Source organism: Cavia porcellus, unplaced genomic scaffold, assembly GCF_034190915.1.
Source record: "Cavia porcellus strain 051 isolate PalLab524CR breed Dunkin Hartley unplaced genomic scaffold, mCavPor4.1 scaffold_8, whole genome shotgun sequence".
NCBI lineage: Eukaryota > Metazoa > Chordata > Mammalia > Rodentia > Caviidae > Cavia > Cavia porcellus.
This window is the reverse complement of record NW_026947491.1, coordinates 54,713,399-54,734,663: the sequence shown is the minus strand read 5'-3', so window position 1 is coordinate 54,734,663 and position 21,265 is coordinate 54,713,399. Positions and strand designations below refer to the sequence as shown.

Sequence of the window (21,265 nt, the reverse complement as noted above, 5' to 3'; positions counted from 1 at the left end):
TCTGAAAGAAGTCAAATGACCCTCATTAGTATAACAAATCTTTTACCTCAGGTATCATATGTGCACCACCAGTTCACTGTGATTCCTAGAATTCACATTAACTGACAATAACACAGTCAGTCTTTCACATTATAGTCTTCATGACTCATCTTTATGATGTGAAAGTTGAAGCAGTTAGTGCAGTGCTCTATCTGGGAACCCAGGGACTATATACGCTTTAAACATTTTATTAGCAACTTGATGTGATTTGATGGGTTTAAAAAATGTTTTGTGTTTCAAGAAATCTTCCTTTTTGACCTAACAGTATGGCCAAAATTCTTGCATTACAGAGAAATTCATTTATGCATAACATGAAAACTTCAGCATTTAGGAATTATTCACTAAGATTTGAAGTTTTCATAAGAGGTCACCTAATGTATTTTCTGTTCAAGACATATTTCTAGGATAAACCTAAGAAGAAGACAATTAACAGGTATAAATCCGGACAAATAGAGGCAAAGTGAAAAAAATAATCATACCAATATAAGTAAATACTGTTAATTTCTGTTTTAAGCTTTAGAGATAAGCAACTTTAAAGTCAGGCTAAGTGAGATCGCCATGTCAAGGTACCATGCAGGGGGAGGGATGCCAAAGATGAGTTACATAGTTCTGTGGATGACTTACCCACACAAAGTTTGTTAGTGAAATTGAACCCATATACCTTGACTTTCTCTTTTAGTAATATATGTGATAAAATCTTCAAAGTACTCTTTATTCTCAAAAAAGAAGAAAAAAGAACTTTTAAGTGATACATTCGAAATCCAGTAAGAAAGTAGTTACTGGTTTAGAATCTAGGGAAGGATAAAGATCAAGAAATATTAACCCAGTTTGAGTGTCACTTAATTCACACAAGCAATTGTCAGTGTTAAAGGAAGTAGTTTAGAGACTAAAATTCAATCAATAGCTATGCAGATCCCCGAGGCTGTCTTTGTAGACCAGAGGTCACTTCTGGTGAAGTCCTCTTATGTCTGATTGGGATCCTAATGACTACACTTTGAAAGTAAGAGAGGCCAAAAGTGAAGAAGTCTTCACAGGGCTCAGCATTTATCATTTTAATGCCTAAATTGAGTTTAGATGAGTATGGATTATTAGGGTGCACTTAACAGAAACAATTGTATTTTTTGAGAGGGGAGAAATTATAACCCAATTTCTAAAACTTTGAAAATATGATATTTATGTATTAAAATATGATCTTTTATATTATATTAAAATATATTTCTGTAATAAAAAATTAACAGGTTAAGATTAAGACATGGAAAAATAAAAATAAGCAAAAATAGCACAGCATAATGAGCTATGAAAGTGCAGAATCATGGCACTATGACAACCATGCCAAGAATTGTGCAAGAATTGTACAAGAATGTGATTACCAAGCCAACCGAAGAAATATTAGACAACAAAAACAATAGAAAAGAAGTCAAATAGCAGAGGAAAAAGGAAATTAGAACAAGAGGAGTAAGTGGAAATCAGTCAGAACATGATATATTTTAACCCTATTATTTCAGTGATGATATCAAATTCTAATGCTCTAGTGACTCAGCTGAAATTGTCAATCGAATTCAAAAGATCATAAGACAAATGTACACTGCTTAACAGTGATGTATCTAAATTGTAAGAGTAAAGAAAAATGGAAATAAAAATACTGAAAAAAGATAAATAAGCAAACACTACCTAAAACAGATGATGCAAGATATTAACACAAAAAGAATTTATGGCAAAAATTATTGCTAAAGAAGGACATTTTTTAATGATAAAATGTTGAAATTCCTAAGGAGAAACCACATACATAGTAATTTTATACTTATATTACTGCTTATATAACATTTTCATTTTTCACTAAAATTAGTGAAGCTAGCATTTATTAAGTTATCATTATAGCCAAGCATTATTCTAAAGCACTTTAAGCATGTTAATTTATTTAATCCTTACCACTTCATGAGATAATTATCTTCATTTTTCCCCCCTGGTACAGACAGGTGAACCCAGGACCTCTGCATTAAATTACATCCCCAGATCTTTTTAACTTCTGTTTTGAGACAAGGTCTCCCTAAGTGATAAATTGCCTATCTGGGCTCCAATTTATGATCCTCTTGCCTCAGCTTCCTAGAATGTTGGTGTTACAGATTTGTGCCACTACGTCTGACTGGGTATCCTCAGTTTACAGATGATGAACCTGAAGGCAAATGAGGTTTCTGAAGTTATACAGCATCTAAATACTGGAACTGGGATTAAACCAAGGAAGGCTAGCCTCCAATCTATGAGAATAAAAATTTGAGTGGGAAAAATCTATGTAGATCAAATCATTTTTATTTCTTCATGGATAGGATAGAGTTTAAAACATTCCTTTGTCTTTGTCTCAGATAGTACTAGTTTAGATTATTCTCCATTTCTTCCTTTCAAACTAAAGACTATGCAAAAATACTTGTCTCATGATTCCACATATCCCTTGACTTGTTTCTCTTTTGAGACAGAGTCCTGTTATATAGTTTAGGCTGATCTTGTGCTCACTGTGTAGCCCAGATTGGTGTCAAAGTGGAGGAAATCCTCCTATCTCTGACTCTCAGATGCCACTATGTCATATTTTCTTTTAACTGATGAACAGCCAAGAAGACTGGTGCATGCGTTCATCTGTGTGTGTGTGTGTGTGTGTGTGTGCACACGCACACACACACCTTTCAAAGTCTTTCTGGTAAACAGTACAAGTTAACCAAAAGCTATAAAGCTAGAATGAAAGGTTGCTCTAGATTACCATTCTTTACTGAAAATGTCTCAATCTAGCTAGATTTTAAGTTTTGGTAAATCATGCACCTAAGAAATTTTTTTCTCATCAGTTAATCTGAAGACATTTACCAGGATAAACTTAGATCACTTCCAATCACAGACACACATCTACATCCACACTCTCATTCATCCCTTCTGTTTCCTCAAATATTTTAAAATTGCCACTGTTTGAACAGAAAGAATGGTGGATTTCAGGCTTGTCAGTCAGAAAGGGATCTTTGTATTCTTATGTCTATTCGAACTCAGCTCATATAGTTCCAATTTATAGGAATGAGACCACAGAGAAGTGATTAGGACACCATATGTGCCACTAGTAGCTTCTATATTGTTCTTGTTTGAATCCATGATAGCAACACACTTACAGGCTTTTGCAGTCTGCTCATCTTTAGGAAGTAACACAGGAGCCAGGTAACATTCGTTGAACACCAAGAATTCGATAAATGAATGACCCATGACCTCCTGTCTCCTGCTCTTCTTGCTGGTGTCACTGCAGGCCACACTACTCTCCCAGTGTGTCTTGTCTCAAGTTATTTGCTCTTGCTGTCCCTTCTTCCTGAAATGCTCTTTTTTTCAGCTCTCAGTTTGATTGCATCTCTTATCTCTGAAGGCTTTTACGGAATCCTCACTTTCTCAAAGAATCTTCTGTCCCTGTCAGCTAATAAATCTATCCCCTTAGTTTTATTTTCGTCTTGGCATGGCCTGAAGTAACTTTAAATTTTACTTTTCATGTGTATTGTTATACCTGTCTACAAAGTCAGTGAGTCTTGTCTTTTCATTTTCTTTTCTTCTGCTTTCTTTTCTTCCTTTCCTTTTCCACACCTAGGATAGTGCCCATTACTTAATATATAGCATTCAAAGGAAGGATTGGAAGAAACTGAAATACTGCTTAAAGACCTGTTTCACTGGAATTGAAGCCCCCAAATGAGACTCCTACTACCCAGATTATTCCTTGTTGCTTGTAGTTATCTTGTGGGAAGTTTCATTTAACGTATTGGAACTTAAATTTCTTCTACTGTAACTGAACATAGTAGTAATTAGTAACAAAGACAGTAAGTAGCAATACTAGTAAAAGTATTGCTAGTACAATACTAGTAAAAGTAAGTAGAGGCTACTAAGTTGGGTACTGGTGCCATCAACTACAACTAGAGAAATGGAAGCAAAGAATGATGGGGGGAGATTCCAGGTTTCTTTGAGGAGTAGTTGTCTTTGACATTTTCTTCTAGACCAGGAAATCTGCAGAAATTTTGTTAGGAACAAATCAACTTCTCTTTGCTTTTCAAAATTCTAGATTTGAGGGAAAAGAAAGGTTGAAGAGAGGGATCAATACTCTGAATTCTAACTACAGAGTGTGTGTTGTGTGTGCACATCAGTGTGTGATTACAGGCCCAATGTTGCCAGCAGGAAGTACGCCAGTCATGTTGATGTTCATTTGCTGTGCTCCCTTATGGGAAAGCTGCTTCTATTTCAACTACATCACCATATCTAATGTTAAGTGAGTGTGTAATTTCTAGGGATAAGATAATTGTCACCACAAATGTTTTGTGAGAAAGTTTCCTGACAGTGTTAAGCAGCAGTATGAAAATTACTCAAGACAGAAGTGCTTTTTGAAAAAAAATTAGGATGATTTTTAACTGAAATATTAACTGTAATGAATATAGCAGGATTGACCCTGATGTATCCATTTGGACATTTTCCACATCCCCAGTGGCTAGTCTAATACCAATTAAAGTATCACAGATTGCTATTATCTTCTTACATTATTATTTTCATGAATTAATTTTGTTTTAGAAATCAGACCTATACCAAATGAGAACAAATTGAAATATCTGAGGTACAAATGTGAAGTTAAATGTCAGGACCCATACACATTTATGATTTTCAAGTCTGAAAATATAGAGTCATGGGAATAATCCCAGAAAAATTTAACTAGAGGAATTGACATTTTTGAGTCACTTAATCATTCCTTTCCTGTTTATAGACAATCCAAATAGTTCTATTTTCCTTTTTTAATTACTTAAGAGTTACTTTTTTATATACACTCATTTTTTTCTTTATTATCCATGTACCTATCCATCCATCCATTACTTTAATCTTTATTTAATAAATATTAAATATGATTTATTTCATGAGCCTGAAATGCTGCTTAGTTCTGAGGAAACAAAATGTAAGCCGATACTCATTTTCTGCAATACCTAATGGTTTAGTGAGAAGAACAACAGGTTAATGAATAATTGTAACATGATAAAGTCTGCCTTAAAATAGAAGTAGAGACAAAGTGCTGGCTAGATGAGTCAGAAGTGGTAACGTTTTATTTTTCTGGAGTTTGAAGGAAGCATGAATCAGACAAAAGATAAATGTACAGGGATATAAGAAGGAATGAGTGGGCACATTAAGTCCCAGGAACATGACGTAGTGAGGTCCAGCTGGCATTGAGTACATGGGTAGAGACTCCCACAGAGGTGGGAGAAAGAAAAGACGAAACCGAGTGACTGGGGATCTAATCGTTAAGAGCTTCCAGATCTTTGAATTTGTAATAAAACGCTGTTTTTGCAGATTTTGCTTTTCAGAATGATGGTGGTAAAGAGAAGGAGCAACTTCAAGGGACAAGTCAGAGAGTCAAGGCAGAAAGTTAGTGCAATTCCAGATGCAATAAAGGTTTTGATTAAGGTAGTGACAGTGGGATAGAAGTAGGGAACAGAACTACAAGATGAAAAGAAACTGGAGATAAAACATGGAAAAATATATTGCATGCTTAAAAATGTTCACTGGGGATAGAGCACTGGAAATGTGTAAGTGGTGTATTTCTAGACCTGTTCCTTGCTTTCCCTAAAGATCGTGAAGCACCTCTGACTTTTCTTCAGCTTCACTCTTTGTCTTCAGCCACCTTTATCCCCTGTAAATCATCATGGCATTGACTGTTTAGAGTGTGATATATCAATATATCAGCCTGACCAGACAGTGGACTAGACCATAAAAGTTCTGCTCTTGTTTAGGACACTATTGTTATCTTACATTTTCTGTTTTGGTAGGGAGGTGCCAAATTTATAGTGATGGGGAAAGGGTTTTTGTTTTTACTGCTTAAAAATTCAAAATCTCTTGAACATTGGAAAATATTCTTTTCTATTATGACATGATTAGTTTTTTTTCTCCATGATCAGTTTTAACTACTTTGACCTCTCAAATTTATGTAGGCAGCATTTTATTTGACTTTCAATTTGTACTACTAAAACTTTCCTGGCGTATGACTCTGATTATTAGATACTGCTCCATATGACCAATCATTATGTTATCATTATTCGTATTTTTCTCAAATATTACATTATAATTCATGTATTTGAAATTCAAGTACTATGTTTTGGTACCTCTGGAATACTTTGGGAAAGACACAAATATAAAAAAAGCTTTTGAAAATCTATGTTTATATAATGTCACAAATTATAGCTTAAAAATATCATGAATCTCATTTGGACTCTTAACGTGAATTACAGAATTAACAATGAGCAAAGAGCAGCAAAGTTGACCTAAAAAGCAAATATTCAAGAGTGATTAGACCTAAACTTCAGTTAAATGATTTGATCCAGTTTACTTGCCTTAAAGTATATATGGATTAAGCCATGCTTTGGAAAATTATAAATTACTGTGAGCATAGATACTCATATAAATCTACCAATAGCTAAGACTGCAAGTGTTAGATATTTAAACTCTACAAAATAGTACTACATAATATTGCTTCAAGTCCTTTTATCATTGGTAAAATGACTATCTTCTGATTTCTGTGGACTTTCTCACTCGATTTTCTTAGGTTTATGCAGAATGCAAAGTATTTATGAAAAATGCTCAATATTCTTGTTTTAATTTCTCATCAGATTGTTCATTTCAGATCCTATTTATGCTTATACATTTTTCTGAAATTAAAAATAGTAAATTTTATAATTCTCTGAGAAACAGAAATATCTTCACTATGACCATGATTTGGAGGTAAAGAACTTACTGTCTTGCTGTCCCTTTACACTTACTGAAATGTTTTCTTTCTCCCAAATTTGCTTCTTGTGATGATTGTTGAACAGTGGAGTACCTGACATGTGTTTGTTTCTTAGGCAAACGTGTAGAATTCTTCAAGTTCGAATGGAGAAGTAGAAAGAGAAGGTTTCTGCTGTGCCTGATGACAGTTTTTGATTTTTCCACATCCAAAAATATTCTGGCTCCACATTAGAGCACTAGTTGTGATGAATCCTACTGTTGGTCGGATTCTAAGGAAGGCACAGAAGTTTCCTTGAGAAGTAAAGATTCAAAACAACTCCAGAAATGAGCTTCCATCTCGATTTATTTCTCGCAGAGCAGCAGGTGTGTACCCCACGTTAACAGGATGAACTATGACCTACTGTTTCTTGTAGTTATCATTAGCACATGAGCGCCTCTGATTTTAAGGGGAGAGGATGAACTTGGTACAGCTGTACGGATCAGAGGGCATACAACTGCTATGTTGATCAATAAAGACAATTATCTTTCATAAATAAGTGAAAAGAGGCATCATTCTTTGAACTGACATGAGGCCTGTACATTGGAAAATTTGTTCACAAAGAACCAATGTATTATGATTGGTAAATCAAATCTTGTCACCTCTAGCAGCTCTGCAGTACTGCTTTGAAAGGATAGAAAACGGAAAGCATAAATCTCCATGTGTATGTATTTCCTAAACTCCTGTCAGTGTCCACATAGACTGTTACTTGAAAATTAGTATGAAAATTACTGAGCCATCAGGCTTGCACTTAATCTCCATAAACCAAATCAAGACTGACTTTTTACCTAATGGCCAATTCTTTACATTCTGGAATCACCTCATATTGAGTGTTGTGCTACACCTACACCTAAGCAGTTATGAATAGCTGGATTTAAAGGTTCATATCTTGATCAACTTGGAAATATGAGACTATCAAATTGGGATTGTATTGTTAGGCAAACTCAAGGAGGATTAGAGTTAAGAAAAAGGGAAAAGAGGTCAAAGAACATTGCTGTCTGTGCTGCTATGTCCTTCAGAAAGTAGATTTTAGTTTTGCAATATACAGAATGGGGAATTTTTTTATCAAAACATGTACTACATGTGGAATGTTCACTATTGAACTTCACCATACATAAGAAGATGGAAGCAGAAAGGAAAAAGCAAGTGCTGCTTCAGGCAGGTTCTTAGAAACTGCTGTTACTGGCTTTATTCTTCCTCAAGTTATAGCAAGTTCTTTTCAAAGTGACAGCACCATATTTTTCATTCGGGCAGGTGTCTCAATGCTGTGACTAAGAGTCGTTGGCTTTTATATCTCAAGCCAACCAGTAAGTTAATAGAAAGCTACTACAAAGAACTTCTTATGTTTCAGCCCTTCTTCTCTTCAAATTCGACTTATCTTAAACTAGTTTTTAAGAATCTGCTTTAAAATTTTGAACAGTATTTTATTGCAATAAATTTTAAAATTATTTTACTAGTGGATGTTCATGATGCATAATGACTACATTCATTGTGGGTAGTTAGTGCATGTACATGGTGCATCTTCTTTTTGGGTTTTCTAACTCTTCCCCCCACATTCACCTCTTTGTCCCTGTCCCATTAGCAAAAGATCTACCTTCCTGTTTCCTTTTATGTATCATTTATCTTGCCCTTTAATTTATGTATACTTTGGGTTTGTCATATGAGAAAAACCATATACTATGTAAAATTATGAGTCTAATATGTTTCACTTAACATGATGCATCCGAAATGCATACATTTTCCTACAAATGACTCAAATTGATCTAGAGAGTAGAGTAGTACTCCATGACATGTAAATAACACATTTTCTTTATGCACTCATGTGTTGATGGACATATATGACATTTCCAACAATGAGCTTTTATAAACTGTGTTGCTATAAGCATGGATATGCACATATCTAAATATTAAAACAGAAACACTTTAATCTGTGGGAAGATAAAATAGGTAAAACTCTTGAAGTCATTGGTATAGGCAAGGAAATCTAAAGAGAATTCTAACTGCGCAAGAAATAACATTGGGAATGAACAAATGCAATTATATAAAAATCTTCTGTACCACATCCTACAGAATGGGAAAAAATTTTCCAGCTATACCTCAAACAGAGGACTAATATCTAGAATATATTAAGAATACAAAATAGAAACCCCCAAATAAAAGACTCAGTGAAAAAATTGTTAACTAAAATATAAACACTTCCCAGTTACTTTTGCAAACTACTTCTGTAATCCCTAATATTTAGTAAAGCTGAAATTGTGAAGAAGTATGATTCTTGACTAGATTTAGATTTTTAAAATAAAGTATTACTACAGAAAATTAATAAGCCTATCAACTCAAGTGCAAAGTCCTGAGTTTAATTCTCGATCAAAAAAAAAATATAACTTAGTGTCAAATTTAGCAGGTAAAGTACATTCCAATTGAGTTCAAAATCTGACCTGTCTTTAAAACTGTGTGATTTATGCTAGTTGATGGAATTAATAGCTACTAAAATGTACTCAGATTTCCTCAAGTCTATTAAAATGATTGTTTCATGTAATGAGGATTGTTTTGATGTTCTTCTCCCTATCTTGTATTCTGTTGCATTTAACAGTTATCTTAACCTGTTATTATAGGTTGGTTATTATTTATTTATTGTAATTTTCCATCTGCACAAACAGAAAGTATGTATGTTGTGGGGCCAGAGGAAGAAGAAGAAGAAAAATCTTTTCTTAACAAATTATGTAAAATCCTGAAGGATTTTACTAGCTACTTGAAGAAAAAACAGAGGATGTTTTGTTTTGCTAACAGCGAGTGTCATCAAGAGAGAATCAGTTGATCTGTTTCTTTCTAGAGGGATGTGTATAAATGGCAATGCAAACAGTCATCTGCTTCCCTGAGTCACATAGGAGAATTCATGGCAGACTCGCTATACAGTTTTCAAAGTTCCAAGAAACAGTACAGTTCCATCTGTTCAAAAGATTCATTTCCAGTTGAGATATTCATTTGCACAGCACAGAAAGCTCAAAGCTACTGACAGATGTTGTGTTTGTGGTAAGAGCCCACTATTTCTGCATTCTAATATAACAATTAGATATTTTAGAAAAATGAAATCTACAGAATGGTTATACTACTGTTGGATGTGAGTGATGAGGAGAAATTTTTACTTCATTTGGAAGAACTACTTCTGAAGAAAAGTCTAACAGTTGGGGCTTAATTGGTAATTAGAAGTCCAAGGAGTTCAGCTGACTCCCTTGGCAGTTTAAACTGGATATGTTTAAATGACACTCAAAGTTATAAAACTAGTAGATAATGACACTAGTATAAATCTTGGATCTTCTGATTAACAGAATAAGATTGTCTGTCCTCAGTCATAGCTTGAATTGAGGTTTTCTCTAAGAGTCCAGGACAGTCATATGCCAAGTCCAGGGACTGTCAATCTCCTTTCACACTGGAACTTACTGAGACTGAGTTACACTTAAATATGATCAGTTAGCTACAGTTATCCTCTCTCTTGTTTGAAATGATGATCTTTCCACTCACCTAAGGCTATTAAAATTATCAAGTATTTATAGAACAAACAGCTGAGACAAGTTCAAGGTCACTTAATGGAAATCCTGATTCTTGCTAATGTATTAAAGAGATAGACTTTAATATCTCAAAATGTTCAGGTGAATCTAGCACTATAAATTCTTTTGTGGAAAAATTAAACTGGGTAGATTTTACAGTGGTTATCAGGACTATAGAAATTACCTCTTTCACCAGGAAAGTAAAATATAGGTTTATATTTTATATACATGGTTATAATTATGAAGATGATTCACATGTACTTGTCGTATAATGCTTAATCTGCACCTGAAAGGTGAATGTCAGCTTACTTGTGCATGAATATTTTCACATGAAGAGGTGTTTTTATTTTGTAATACCTCACTGTGTAAGGTGCTTGGAGATAGAACAAATATATTCATTTACAGTTACAACTAATTTGATAGCAGCTTTTCTCCAGCTTAAATGAGAAAAACTGCTATTGTAGAGTAATGATGTTTTAATTGCATATTTAGTACACACAGAGTGAAGTAAAAGCTTAATTCATGTACTTGTAAGAGCTACATTAAACAAATACATCAGTGATGAAGCACAATTATATTCCAAGAAAGTAAAAGGTTCATTCAGATTAGCACGTAAGATCATGAAGGGATTGCATTCTGCCTTTTACCTTGATTGAATAAGTTAAATTCATTTGGATATTAGCTTGAAATTTGGTCTGTTAGTGATGCTACTAAACAGATATAAACATTGGACAAGGACTGCACTAAAACTTGCTGTCTCCTCTTAAAAATATTGCTTCAAAAAAAAAAAGAAATATTGCTTCATATCCTTGTCTCCTTCTAAGTAAAGAATGTTCATTAGTCCTAAAAATGGTTCTCGATTAACATGAGTATTTTAGTGAAAATTTAACTCTTTTGAAATGAAATTGACTGCAAGCTCGTAATGTGTCTTCTCTTCTGTTACTGTATGTATGTGACTCATTTATATTCACAGGCATATGAGTGTTGTTCAGGTTTCTCAAAACAAAATTTTAATGACTTTAGAAAAGAGAATTATTGTTTTGTAAATTAAACTAATATAAAATCACATTGATGTTGGGGGATTTGACAGTGATTTTGAATTTGTATAGATGACAGACTACAAATTAATGTGAATATGGGATGAAAAATTAAAAGCATCAATAAAGAATAGAGAAGTTCTCAGATCTGCATTTCATTTTGGTGTAATCATACCATATTTAGTTTTGGAAGTGCAGATAAACTACAGTGCTGATTTCCTATATAAAAGTACTCTATTCCATGTCTGATGGCAGTTACCCCTTCAAAAATACAAAGAAAAGAGTTAGAAACAATGGAATTATGCATGTGAGAAGACTAGTGATGTATGCTCAAAAATAATCAGGGGCAAAAATCTCAGAATCCTGTCACTGAGATGCCTAAAAATGTACACATATGTGGATAGTAGTTGTTAACAAACACAGTGTTTGTTAAGGGTCAGACACTACTCTCCACACTCAGTCTCTACTTAGCATCTGTAGCTCTACACTGTAGTGTGCTTGCTTTACCAGATCACACAGTGAGTCATCAGCAGAACTAACTACTGACGTCGGGTACCCTAATTTCAGAGCACAACCTTGTATCCATACCTTCTATCGAAGTTTTTAAAAAAGGCCTGTCTTTTCCAAAGCTAGCCCAAACAGTGTCACATTCTTGAAAGAACTTTTATTATTAATAAGATGATGGGGAGAAATAATTTTTGAATGAATTACATATGAAACACAAAACTGAATATGTCAATATTTATAGATAGTCAAGAAATAAATCATCTTCACATAAGAATCTTACCACATTTTATGCCTGATTTGGAAATTACCATTGCTACTACTTGCTAATATTTAAAGGGCATTTACTGGGCCAAGTTTTTGGGAAATATTATTTGATTTTATCAAATGGCAAATAATCAGGCCCCTATAATAGATTTATTGCCCTAGTATAGGTAGATATTTTGGCCTTAAAAAATTAGTACTTTTGGTTTAATGTTAGAAGATTAACTGCTACATCCAGATGGTTCTCTGCCAGGGCACTGTCTTCTTGTACCTGGACAAGAGAGTCTTATTATTTCTGCATTTTCATGTGTTCATCAACTCTAGTACCTTCATGTACCAAACAGACTTGTGAATAGCACATACATTTAAGATTCACGTAGAAAAGACCAGTCGTATAAAATACTGTCCTTGGAAAGGCAAATTTACTGGGGTAGTGATTATAGCATATGAAGCTAAGGCATACCCTTAACAATCATGGGACTGTTTCTCTACCTCAGGAAATATTTTATATCTATTGCCCTCAGAACTAGAAGATAGTGCACATTCATGTTAGCAACTGCTATTTACCACCCTGTAAAGCTGATTTTATTGCAACCTCCTGCTTTTAAGTTACTGAAAATTTGGTAAAAATTCTCCTTAGGAGGTAAAACTTTACTGTTTGCTCTCTTTTAAAAATTCTTTATCTCAAGTCTTTTTTTTTAAGCAATAACATTCTTTCTAAAATTTTTTAAATTACTTTGAAGGTAGTAAAATACAACCGAACAAGACAGAACAAAACCGATTGAGCAGGTTACTGGGATAACAGTAAGAGGTACCATAGTATATCTCGTTATCTTCACAACAGTTGTCCTTTCAATCAGGTATAGCAAAATCAAACCAAATACAGAACATTATAGAAATTATCAAAACAGAATATTGAATAGAGAAAGACAATTAATCAGAACAAAGAAAAACAGTGATAACAATATTTGCCTTCAAAGAGATGGTAGAAACAAATCCCCCAGCAATTCTTGCATACCAGGACATTCCAGTTTATGGTCATCAAATGGTAAGGTGTCATTTAATTTGCTTTATACTCACCAGCACGCAAGATTTAAATTAGCATTGCTTAGACTTATTATTTATTTAGTGAGCATGTAAGTCATTAAAAGGCTGATTTTTGTTTAGTGTTATGTAATGCATATCATTTTGAAATGTTATTTGGATCTTTATAGTAGATGATTTAATTTGGTGATAATGTACATATGTGCAGATTCATTTTCATGTATTTTTAAAATGGTAAAATGTATTTTATGGATGTTAAAGTGTATCTCTCAGATAATTTTTTAGATTTCTATTTTGTTCAGTACAAACCTGGGAGTTGTCGATGAGAGTCCTGATACAGGTTCACACATTTTCATGTTTATATTGTGTTGAAAAGGTAGATCATTAGTTTTTGTTTGAGCTCTTTCAGTGAAGTCCTCTAACAATTCATTCTACCTTTAGTGAGTATTTTAAGATTTACGCATTAAAAAATCCCACAAATCAAAACCTTTATTTCATAGTCCAGTCTTGACAATGCTAAATGTTTTCATAAGCATTATAATAATTGATCTTTATAGAAACCTTGAATTTAACGCTATATTATTTTACATATGAGAAAACAGCATGGCAGAAATCACAGATAACATGCAGGATGATTAATGTTGTTGCCTCATTGGCCAGAGCTCTATAAGATTACTTATAATATATCCTTTGATCAAACTCAGGTAGTTAAAGAATCAAATCTAAAAGAGACCATACACTTTCATTTAATACTAGAAATGATTTATGCTCCACTCTTCATCTCATAAAATGTGCTAGGATATTTTTAGGATTAATAATCTAGGAATACTGTGTATAGTTGAAGTGTGAGAAAAAAGTTGCTTTAATTATTTTTCAGTCCATGCTTATTTAGATAATTACTTCTTTTAGTTATGTTAAAATTTAATTTCCTAGTAATTACTTCAGCCAGTACAAACATAGCATAAAAGCAGTGTATATTTATGATGTTCTTGTATTCCCGAGGACAGGGGTTATATATTTGTATGAGTTCATATGTTCATGTGAGTGAGTGCATCTGAGTGTGTGTGTGTATGTGCACATGCATATTTGTATGTGTGTGTAATTTTAAAGATGGGAAAATTTGTTTTAGTTACATAAACCTTTGGTGTTATACTGCAAATTGGGCTGTTTATAGAGTTACATAAAACAAATACATAAACTGTTGACAGTATCTCTCAGATTTATATAAAACAACTGGATCAAGTACTAAGCTTGGAATGAAGATGCAGTATGGTATTTACCATACTCATGAGTGATTACAGGATGTAATTCAAGAGGTGGAGTCACTCATGCAGTCACCTCCCACCAACAAGTTCTCCAATTCAGTTCCACCATGTTGTCTCAGTTGCTCACAATGCAACTGGATTGAAGCTAAACCCTTTGCTCTTCCTCAATCTCCTTCCCTACCTTTTCTTGCTATTTCAGCACTAGTTTTGAAACATGGTCTTCATACTATGTTTCATATTGTTTTCCTCCACAGAAGAGAAATTTCAGAAAAAGTAGGTGACTCTTAGCCAGTAGAAATCAAAGACTGTGTTACATCAAATTTGTGGAGAAAATGTATTATAAAATAATATTTCATATAATCATCAACTCTCCCCATAAGTAATTTGTGGTATAATTTCTGTGCAAATGATACTACTTTCTCACTTTCTTACTTGAATCAGTCTGGGAGCTTTCTGTTGAACTTGCCTACAGTTACCACTGAGTAGCAAACAGATTGGTAACAAGACTGTTGCTTTCCTAAGATATTAGCTGATCCCTGAATCTCTAAAGCCCTTCCTGTATTTGTAGCTTTCAATCCTCAGTTCAATTGCTTCCATGGTTCTTCTGTGCCGAAGAGTAAGACAGTTGAGAGGCACAGGCCAAGGCTCCTTTGGGAAGGCTAGTGGACCAGAGGCAGAAGCAAGAAGCTGCCTCCATGCAAGAAAAACATTTTTGGATTTTATATCTTCCTTTTGAATATAATGTGAGATTAGCTATGACAAGGTAAAATTCGTTTATTTATTTTTTGAGACAAGATCTTGCCATGTTGTTCAGAGCAGCCTTGAGTTCACTGTGTAACCCCGGCCGACTTAGAATTCACAGCAATCTTCCTGCCTCAGCGCTCAAATGCTGGGATTATGGGTGTGCACCACCACACCCAGCAGCAAGGCAAAATTTGAAGCTAATTTATTATGTAGTTTAATTTCTACTTTTCAAAGTTGATGAGAAAATAAAATCAAGCAAGCAAACAATAGTCTTTTGTAAGTATTTTACAAAGAACAAATAAATATGTTATTTAATATGATAAAGCGTGTCCACAATAATGTTGAAAATTTAGTTATTGCTAGAAAACAAATGTTAGATAATTTTCTCCAAATATACTGTCTCTCCTGTGACTAGAATCAGAAATTCATTGGCACAGCAGGAATTTCTCTCTCATTCTCTGTCTCTCTGTCTCTCTTTCTGTTTGTCTGTACATCTCTCTCTCTCTCTCTCTCCCTTTTGACTGTAGTATGAAAAGTCACTGTGAATCTCCCTAACACATAAAATATCATTAGTAGTAACACTCTACTCATTTTTTAAGTGTTTTTGGTCACATTTAATTTGATGAATCATTGTACTGTTCATTCTTTTCCTTCTCCTGTTTCTTTTTTGTCCTTAAATATAGTTAATTTTTTTAATGTACAATTAATTAAAATACCCAGTTTTAAAATTATTTTGTGATTGAATATTATAGAGATTATACCAAGGGTTTTTTTTTTTTTTTTTGAGAATGAGGTCTCATTGTATTTCAATGAACAGAGGTAATTCTTCACTATGTCTTAGTATGATGTGTTTATGATCTTCAGATTATTTCCACCAAGCCTATGAAATGAGCAGGGATTCTGGAATCATATTCTGGCCTTGAAATGAGTATCATTGCCAAGTAAGATCATTCTGGCGTTATGTAAATTATTGTGTAAATGGCTCTAGAAATATCATGAAATAACAAGAAAAAAATGGTTCTTTTTTGTTGGAAACTGTTGAATATGATAGTCTTAAAATGCAGCACTGGAGTTGATATTGGAAGTACCAAATATCTCTTAAATGGTAATTGTATTTAAAAAAATATAGATATACTATGAAATACTGACTGAATTTTCTCCTTTATTTGCAGGTAACCCATTAACCAAGGATAAATCAAGTGATTCTCCAGGCTGATTACATTGAAACTGAACTCCTGAGATGACCTTGAAGAGTTTTATACGGCTCAGAAGAGATGCTCCAGAGTCTATTTCCAAGAGATTCTATGACTCCTTTCCAGCCTCTTCTTGAGATCAAGATATTTAAAAAGTCAGACATGAACTTCTCTATCATAAAGACTTCATCAGATTGGAACTGTGCTCAACTTGTACAGTTGCTAAGGGAATCTGAAGTCACCATTGGCAGAGCTGGTTGAGCATTGCTGTTTTCAGGGTGACATCAGAGACAGCCACCTTTTGGGTTCCTGGCTCCAAGCTGTGACTGGTTTTCTTGTTTCTGAAAGCTGTCTCCAAGTGCACTGTCCTTCTGTCATGGATGTGTTCCTGGGTCCTTTGTTCTTTGGCTAGTGACAACATTTCCTTTGTGAAATTCTCTGGCATGGCATAGACTGAGATAATTTTCTCTGTATCTTAATCTTGGAGCTCTGAAAGCCTACTGTTTTAACATCTTAAAGTTGCTTTTGTTAAAGGAATGGAAATATATATCCATCGATAATAATTATTGTTGGCAAGTAATAGTAATCTGAATACATCAATCATATAAGAATGTATAGACAAGCTGACATGTTTCCCCAAGGTTAACATGCTGCTGCAGCTCTCTGTCGGTTAGATAGGTACTAGTTAGAACTGGATTACCATTTTCATTAGACAATAATTTGCACCTCTGGAACACTCTCCCTTTCAGATTTGTTTTGTTTTGTTTTTGTAAAGTGGGCTTTTTTGTATTTAATTTTCCCCTTTATAGAAATCAGCAACAAGAAGCAGACAAGTTATTAGGTAGCCTTCAGTTTAAAACTGTCAGGGATGCATGTGAGTTTCTGATTTGTTAGCTTGAATGTTATTCACTTAGATTTCTTCTAGTATTTTTTTTCAACTATCTTTTTTTCCTATTTCATTTTAAAAGACTTATCTCTTGCTTGATCCTAATGACTGTTTGAATGCTTATATATTTGTTCAGTCTGTTGATAGACTAAGTTGTTCATTTTTCTTGGTCACAAATTTATAAATATTTGTTCCATTCAAACAATCTTTTAGGCCAGTAATTTGTCCACATTTTCATAGCTTTAACATTTGTGGCTTTTGGTTCTACAGGAACGTCTTATAAATATTTAAAGGCCTTAAACATTTATGTACTTCTTTCTAAGTTATTACAGAATGTATAATTTTATACTACATTTATTTTGTTTCATTTCTGATGTGGATGGAGAGAAGAATGGAAATCATATCCCCCTTCTGTAATAATATTGTGTAAATCTCTGGGTTGCAGGAATCTGAAGGGAGGGATTCTGTGTTTTACTGATGTTAGACTGATTAGAAGACTCTTCCAAATTATCTTATGAAAGTTCCATCCTGCTAGAAGGTGTGCAGATAGCTTATATGCGTAGGATTCACTGACTCAGCCAGTTAGGCAGAGGTTGGTTTCTGTGATGGAGGGTCATATGTCCTGGAGACCTTTGGTCTATTTGTTTGTAATGATATTCAAAAACACAGTATAGTACCAAGACCTTACAAAGAAAAACAATTAAAAATGTAAAATTTGTTGGAAATTAATTTGTAAAGTGTACTTTTGACACTGAATTAAGATCCACTGTCCCACAAGTCTGTGGAATGAAATTACTTTCTGCCTCCATTTTAATTATGCATAAAACTAATTAGATGGCTCTGAGTGGATATTGCAGTGATTCAAGACCATGTAATCATAAAGAAAGGAGTAACAATTGTGCTGGAGTTTCTGCATCAATTAGAATCTCATTCATTTCTTTGGAACAAAATGGAAAACTATATTATTTTGAAAATTGTGAATTTGTCTTAAGTTTGTTTGAAATTATAGATCATGCTTCTTATTTTTAAAACTATGTCCTTTAAAACAGCACTGGAAATTCTGTATTATACACACCTGTAATACATGCATATCAATAGAAAAAAATAAATGGAATTTCAAATATACTGACTACATTATCCCCGGTAGATTAATGTTGTGACTACTCAGAAAAGGTTAATAAAATTGGGATATAAATGGACTCTTTCATAAGTACAATTTGGAAATTCTGTTTTATTTTATTCTTTTGAAGTAGGAGGAATCTCCTTGTTAGTGCATGTTTGTTGTACATGATGAGTATAGTCATAATTGGTACATGTACTTAACACCTCTTAATCTTTTTTTTGTCCCTTTCTTTTCCCCTCCCTTACTCCTCTTTCTGTCTGAGAAACCATTTTCTTGTATTTTATTTTGAAAGCACTTCAGTCACTATGAAGGCAAATCTCAGAATTCATAGGGACGCTGACATAAAATCTTTAGTCTTCTTTTAATAGAGACCCATGGAAAATTATGCCACTTACATAAGGTTCCAATAGAAAACAACAAAAATACATTTACATTTGTGTTTCTTGCCTATATCTTGACTGTGAGTACAGCTGACATTAAGATTGCAAGTGCAAAATTCATTTTATCATGAAAACTGGGAAAGGATGCAGTTTATATTTTGAAATACATTATAATGGAAATATGCATCAAAATCTAACTATGACTATTATTTCGTGTTTACACTATTTGACAGTACTTGGTTTATTTTGAGAGTATTTAAGATTCATAACAAGCTGCAAAAATAGTGTGGATGGTTTTAGTGTACTTTCCTATTTTTTCACTAGCAATATCATCTTACAAATCATCCTTTGTTAAAATCATAAAATTGATATTTGTGCAATATTCAGAGTTCATTAATTTTCACATGAACTCTGTGTGTGTGAGAGAGACAGAAACAGAGAGACAGAGACAGAGAGAGATCTTAACCTCTAATTGAGTGTCCATCTCTTGTAATATGTTGGAACACAGATTGCAGCATGAGGGTATTAAGTGACAGATTTGTCATAATTATTTTGAAATCTCCATTTTTGGAACACCTATAGTTTTATTTTATTTTTATATACCCTTGTTGCTTTAGTACAATGAAATTTCCAGTTTTAACTCCAGATATTGTTATATATGATTTCAAGTTTTGTATCAGTTTCAGAAGTAGAAAGACCTCTGAGAATCTGCACATAAGGTTGAAATAAAAAAAGGTTAATCCTGTTCTTTATTTTTCTCAGCAAATTCTTACTACACAATACTAAACAATTGAATTATGACTTTTGATAAGACAGTTGCCTAATAGCACAGTAAGTAATTGAGTTATTGAGACTTGAACTTTAAAGCTGTGATCGGTTTTTGTGTTCATGAGTGATGCATCTATTTACAAGGAGAATGTATGCAAAGAAATCAAGTAATATTCAGTCCTTTCTTATTTTGACTCACTAACTTAAATGGGAAGAATTAGAATTGTTACCACACGAAATGCTTGAATGCATGTTGCACAAAGAAACCAATTAGTTGAAAAGAAAATACTGGTAGAGTTAAGAAGGCCTAGCTTGATGGTGTGTGAAATTAATCTCAGATAATCAGGAGGCTGAAGCAGGAGGATCATAAGTTTGAGTCAATTCTAGGCAACATATCCAGACCCTGTCTTAAAATAAAAAATAAAAAGTTGGTCTGGGATGTAGCTTAGTGCAAAGTCCTGGATAAAATAAATTTCTAGTACTGCAAAAAGAACAAGAAAATGAAACTCTTATTATGATAAATCAGTTCATTAGAAGATGACAAAGATTTTTGCCGTAATGGACCAGTCATGTGCTGGGAAACTGGTCCAAAGTTGTTTATGTAAGACAGGTGGGCCATGGCTAGGCTTGTGGTCAAATGATTATATCTGATCTTAATTACCTAGTCACAAGTGCTTTCCAGTTCTGCAAATCTCAAGAACAAAGATCATTATCTCTGAGCTATTCTCTCACTGATTAGTTGCACTTCCTAATATTATATTATGTAATATTCCATGGACAGATGAGAGAGAATATTTATGGTAGGCCCTCACGCTAATCATTAAACTCTCTGTAATGAAAGAAAACATACTTTACTTGATTATTGTGAAAAAAGATGAATGTTATAGGAACTAAAATCAGGAGTTAGGCATGAGTTCTGCTGTCAGTGTTCAGCTTCACAATGGGACTGGACACTGCTATAATGACGTGGAGAAACATAGACTGGCTCTCTCTGCCTTTCTTATCCATGTAAAAATTTTGTGGTAGAACATTACTAAATTTTATAAAGGTAAGTGCCTTTTTCCTTACATACTTCCCTTTCTTATGTATAGAATTATTTAGGATGATACATGTATAGATTTCTTGTAGACTGAATTTGGGAGTCAAATGAAGTGTAACCTTAAAAGTGACCCTACATGTTCGTGACACTGTGCCAACCCATGAAAAAGTGAATATGCAGATTTATAACTGCATATTTGTTTTGCTTTGTCATAGCAGCTTTTCTTCAATATATGACGTTACTACATGGTACGAACTATACCTAGACATTTATCTGGTGGATCCTATCAGGTATGCAAATCAATTAAACTTAATTCTAGAAGTTACATGAGCAAAACAGTTTATGTCCAAAATTGTTTTTTATAAATTTTAGCAAAACTGTCACTAAAAGTCTTAAAGAAATGATAATGTGGGCATGACTAAAAGTTAGAAATTATTAAAATAATCTAGGAGAGTGATCTTAAAGCCATTAGCTTCAAAGAGGAAGGAAAATGTGAAAGAGCAAATTTTACTCCTGGTTGAAACTGAAATTATTTAAGGAGCCTAAAAATATCTATGCCTCACTTTGTTCTCTGAGATTCTGCTAATTGGCTTGGATTAGAATCTGGGAATAGAATGTAATAAATGACCAAGGAT

The 21,265-nt window shown here is 33.6% G+C and overlaps 1 protein-coding gene across 4 annotated transcripts in view; it reads left to right on the top strand.

Moving 5' to 3' along the window:
• The window catches only part of Tafa2 (TAFA chemokine like family member 2), a 481,707-nt gene extending 463,171 nt beyond the window's left edge, over positions 1 to 18,536 (top strand). For 3 of the 4 annotated variants that reach the window (XM_063255054.1, XM_063255056.1, XM_063255055.1), the window contains exon 5: positions 16,414 to 18,536. In XM_063255054.1, coding sequence (XP_063111124.1) covers positions 16,414 to 16,425 — 12 coding nt within the window. In that variant the 3' untranslated portion in view covers positions 16,426 to 18,536. Of the gene's footprint in view, positions 1 to 6,917; positions 7,165 to 16,413 lie in introns of all 4 variants that reach the window. The other variant, XR_010049340.1, reaches the window with a different exon arrangement.
• Positions 18,537 to 21,265: the final 2,729 nt, after the last annotated feature.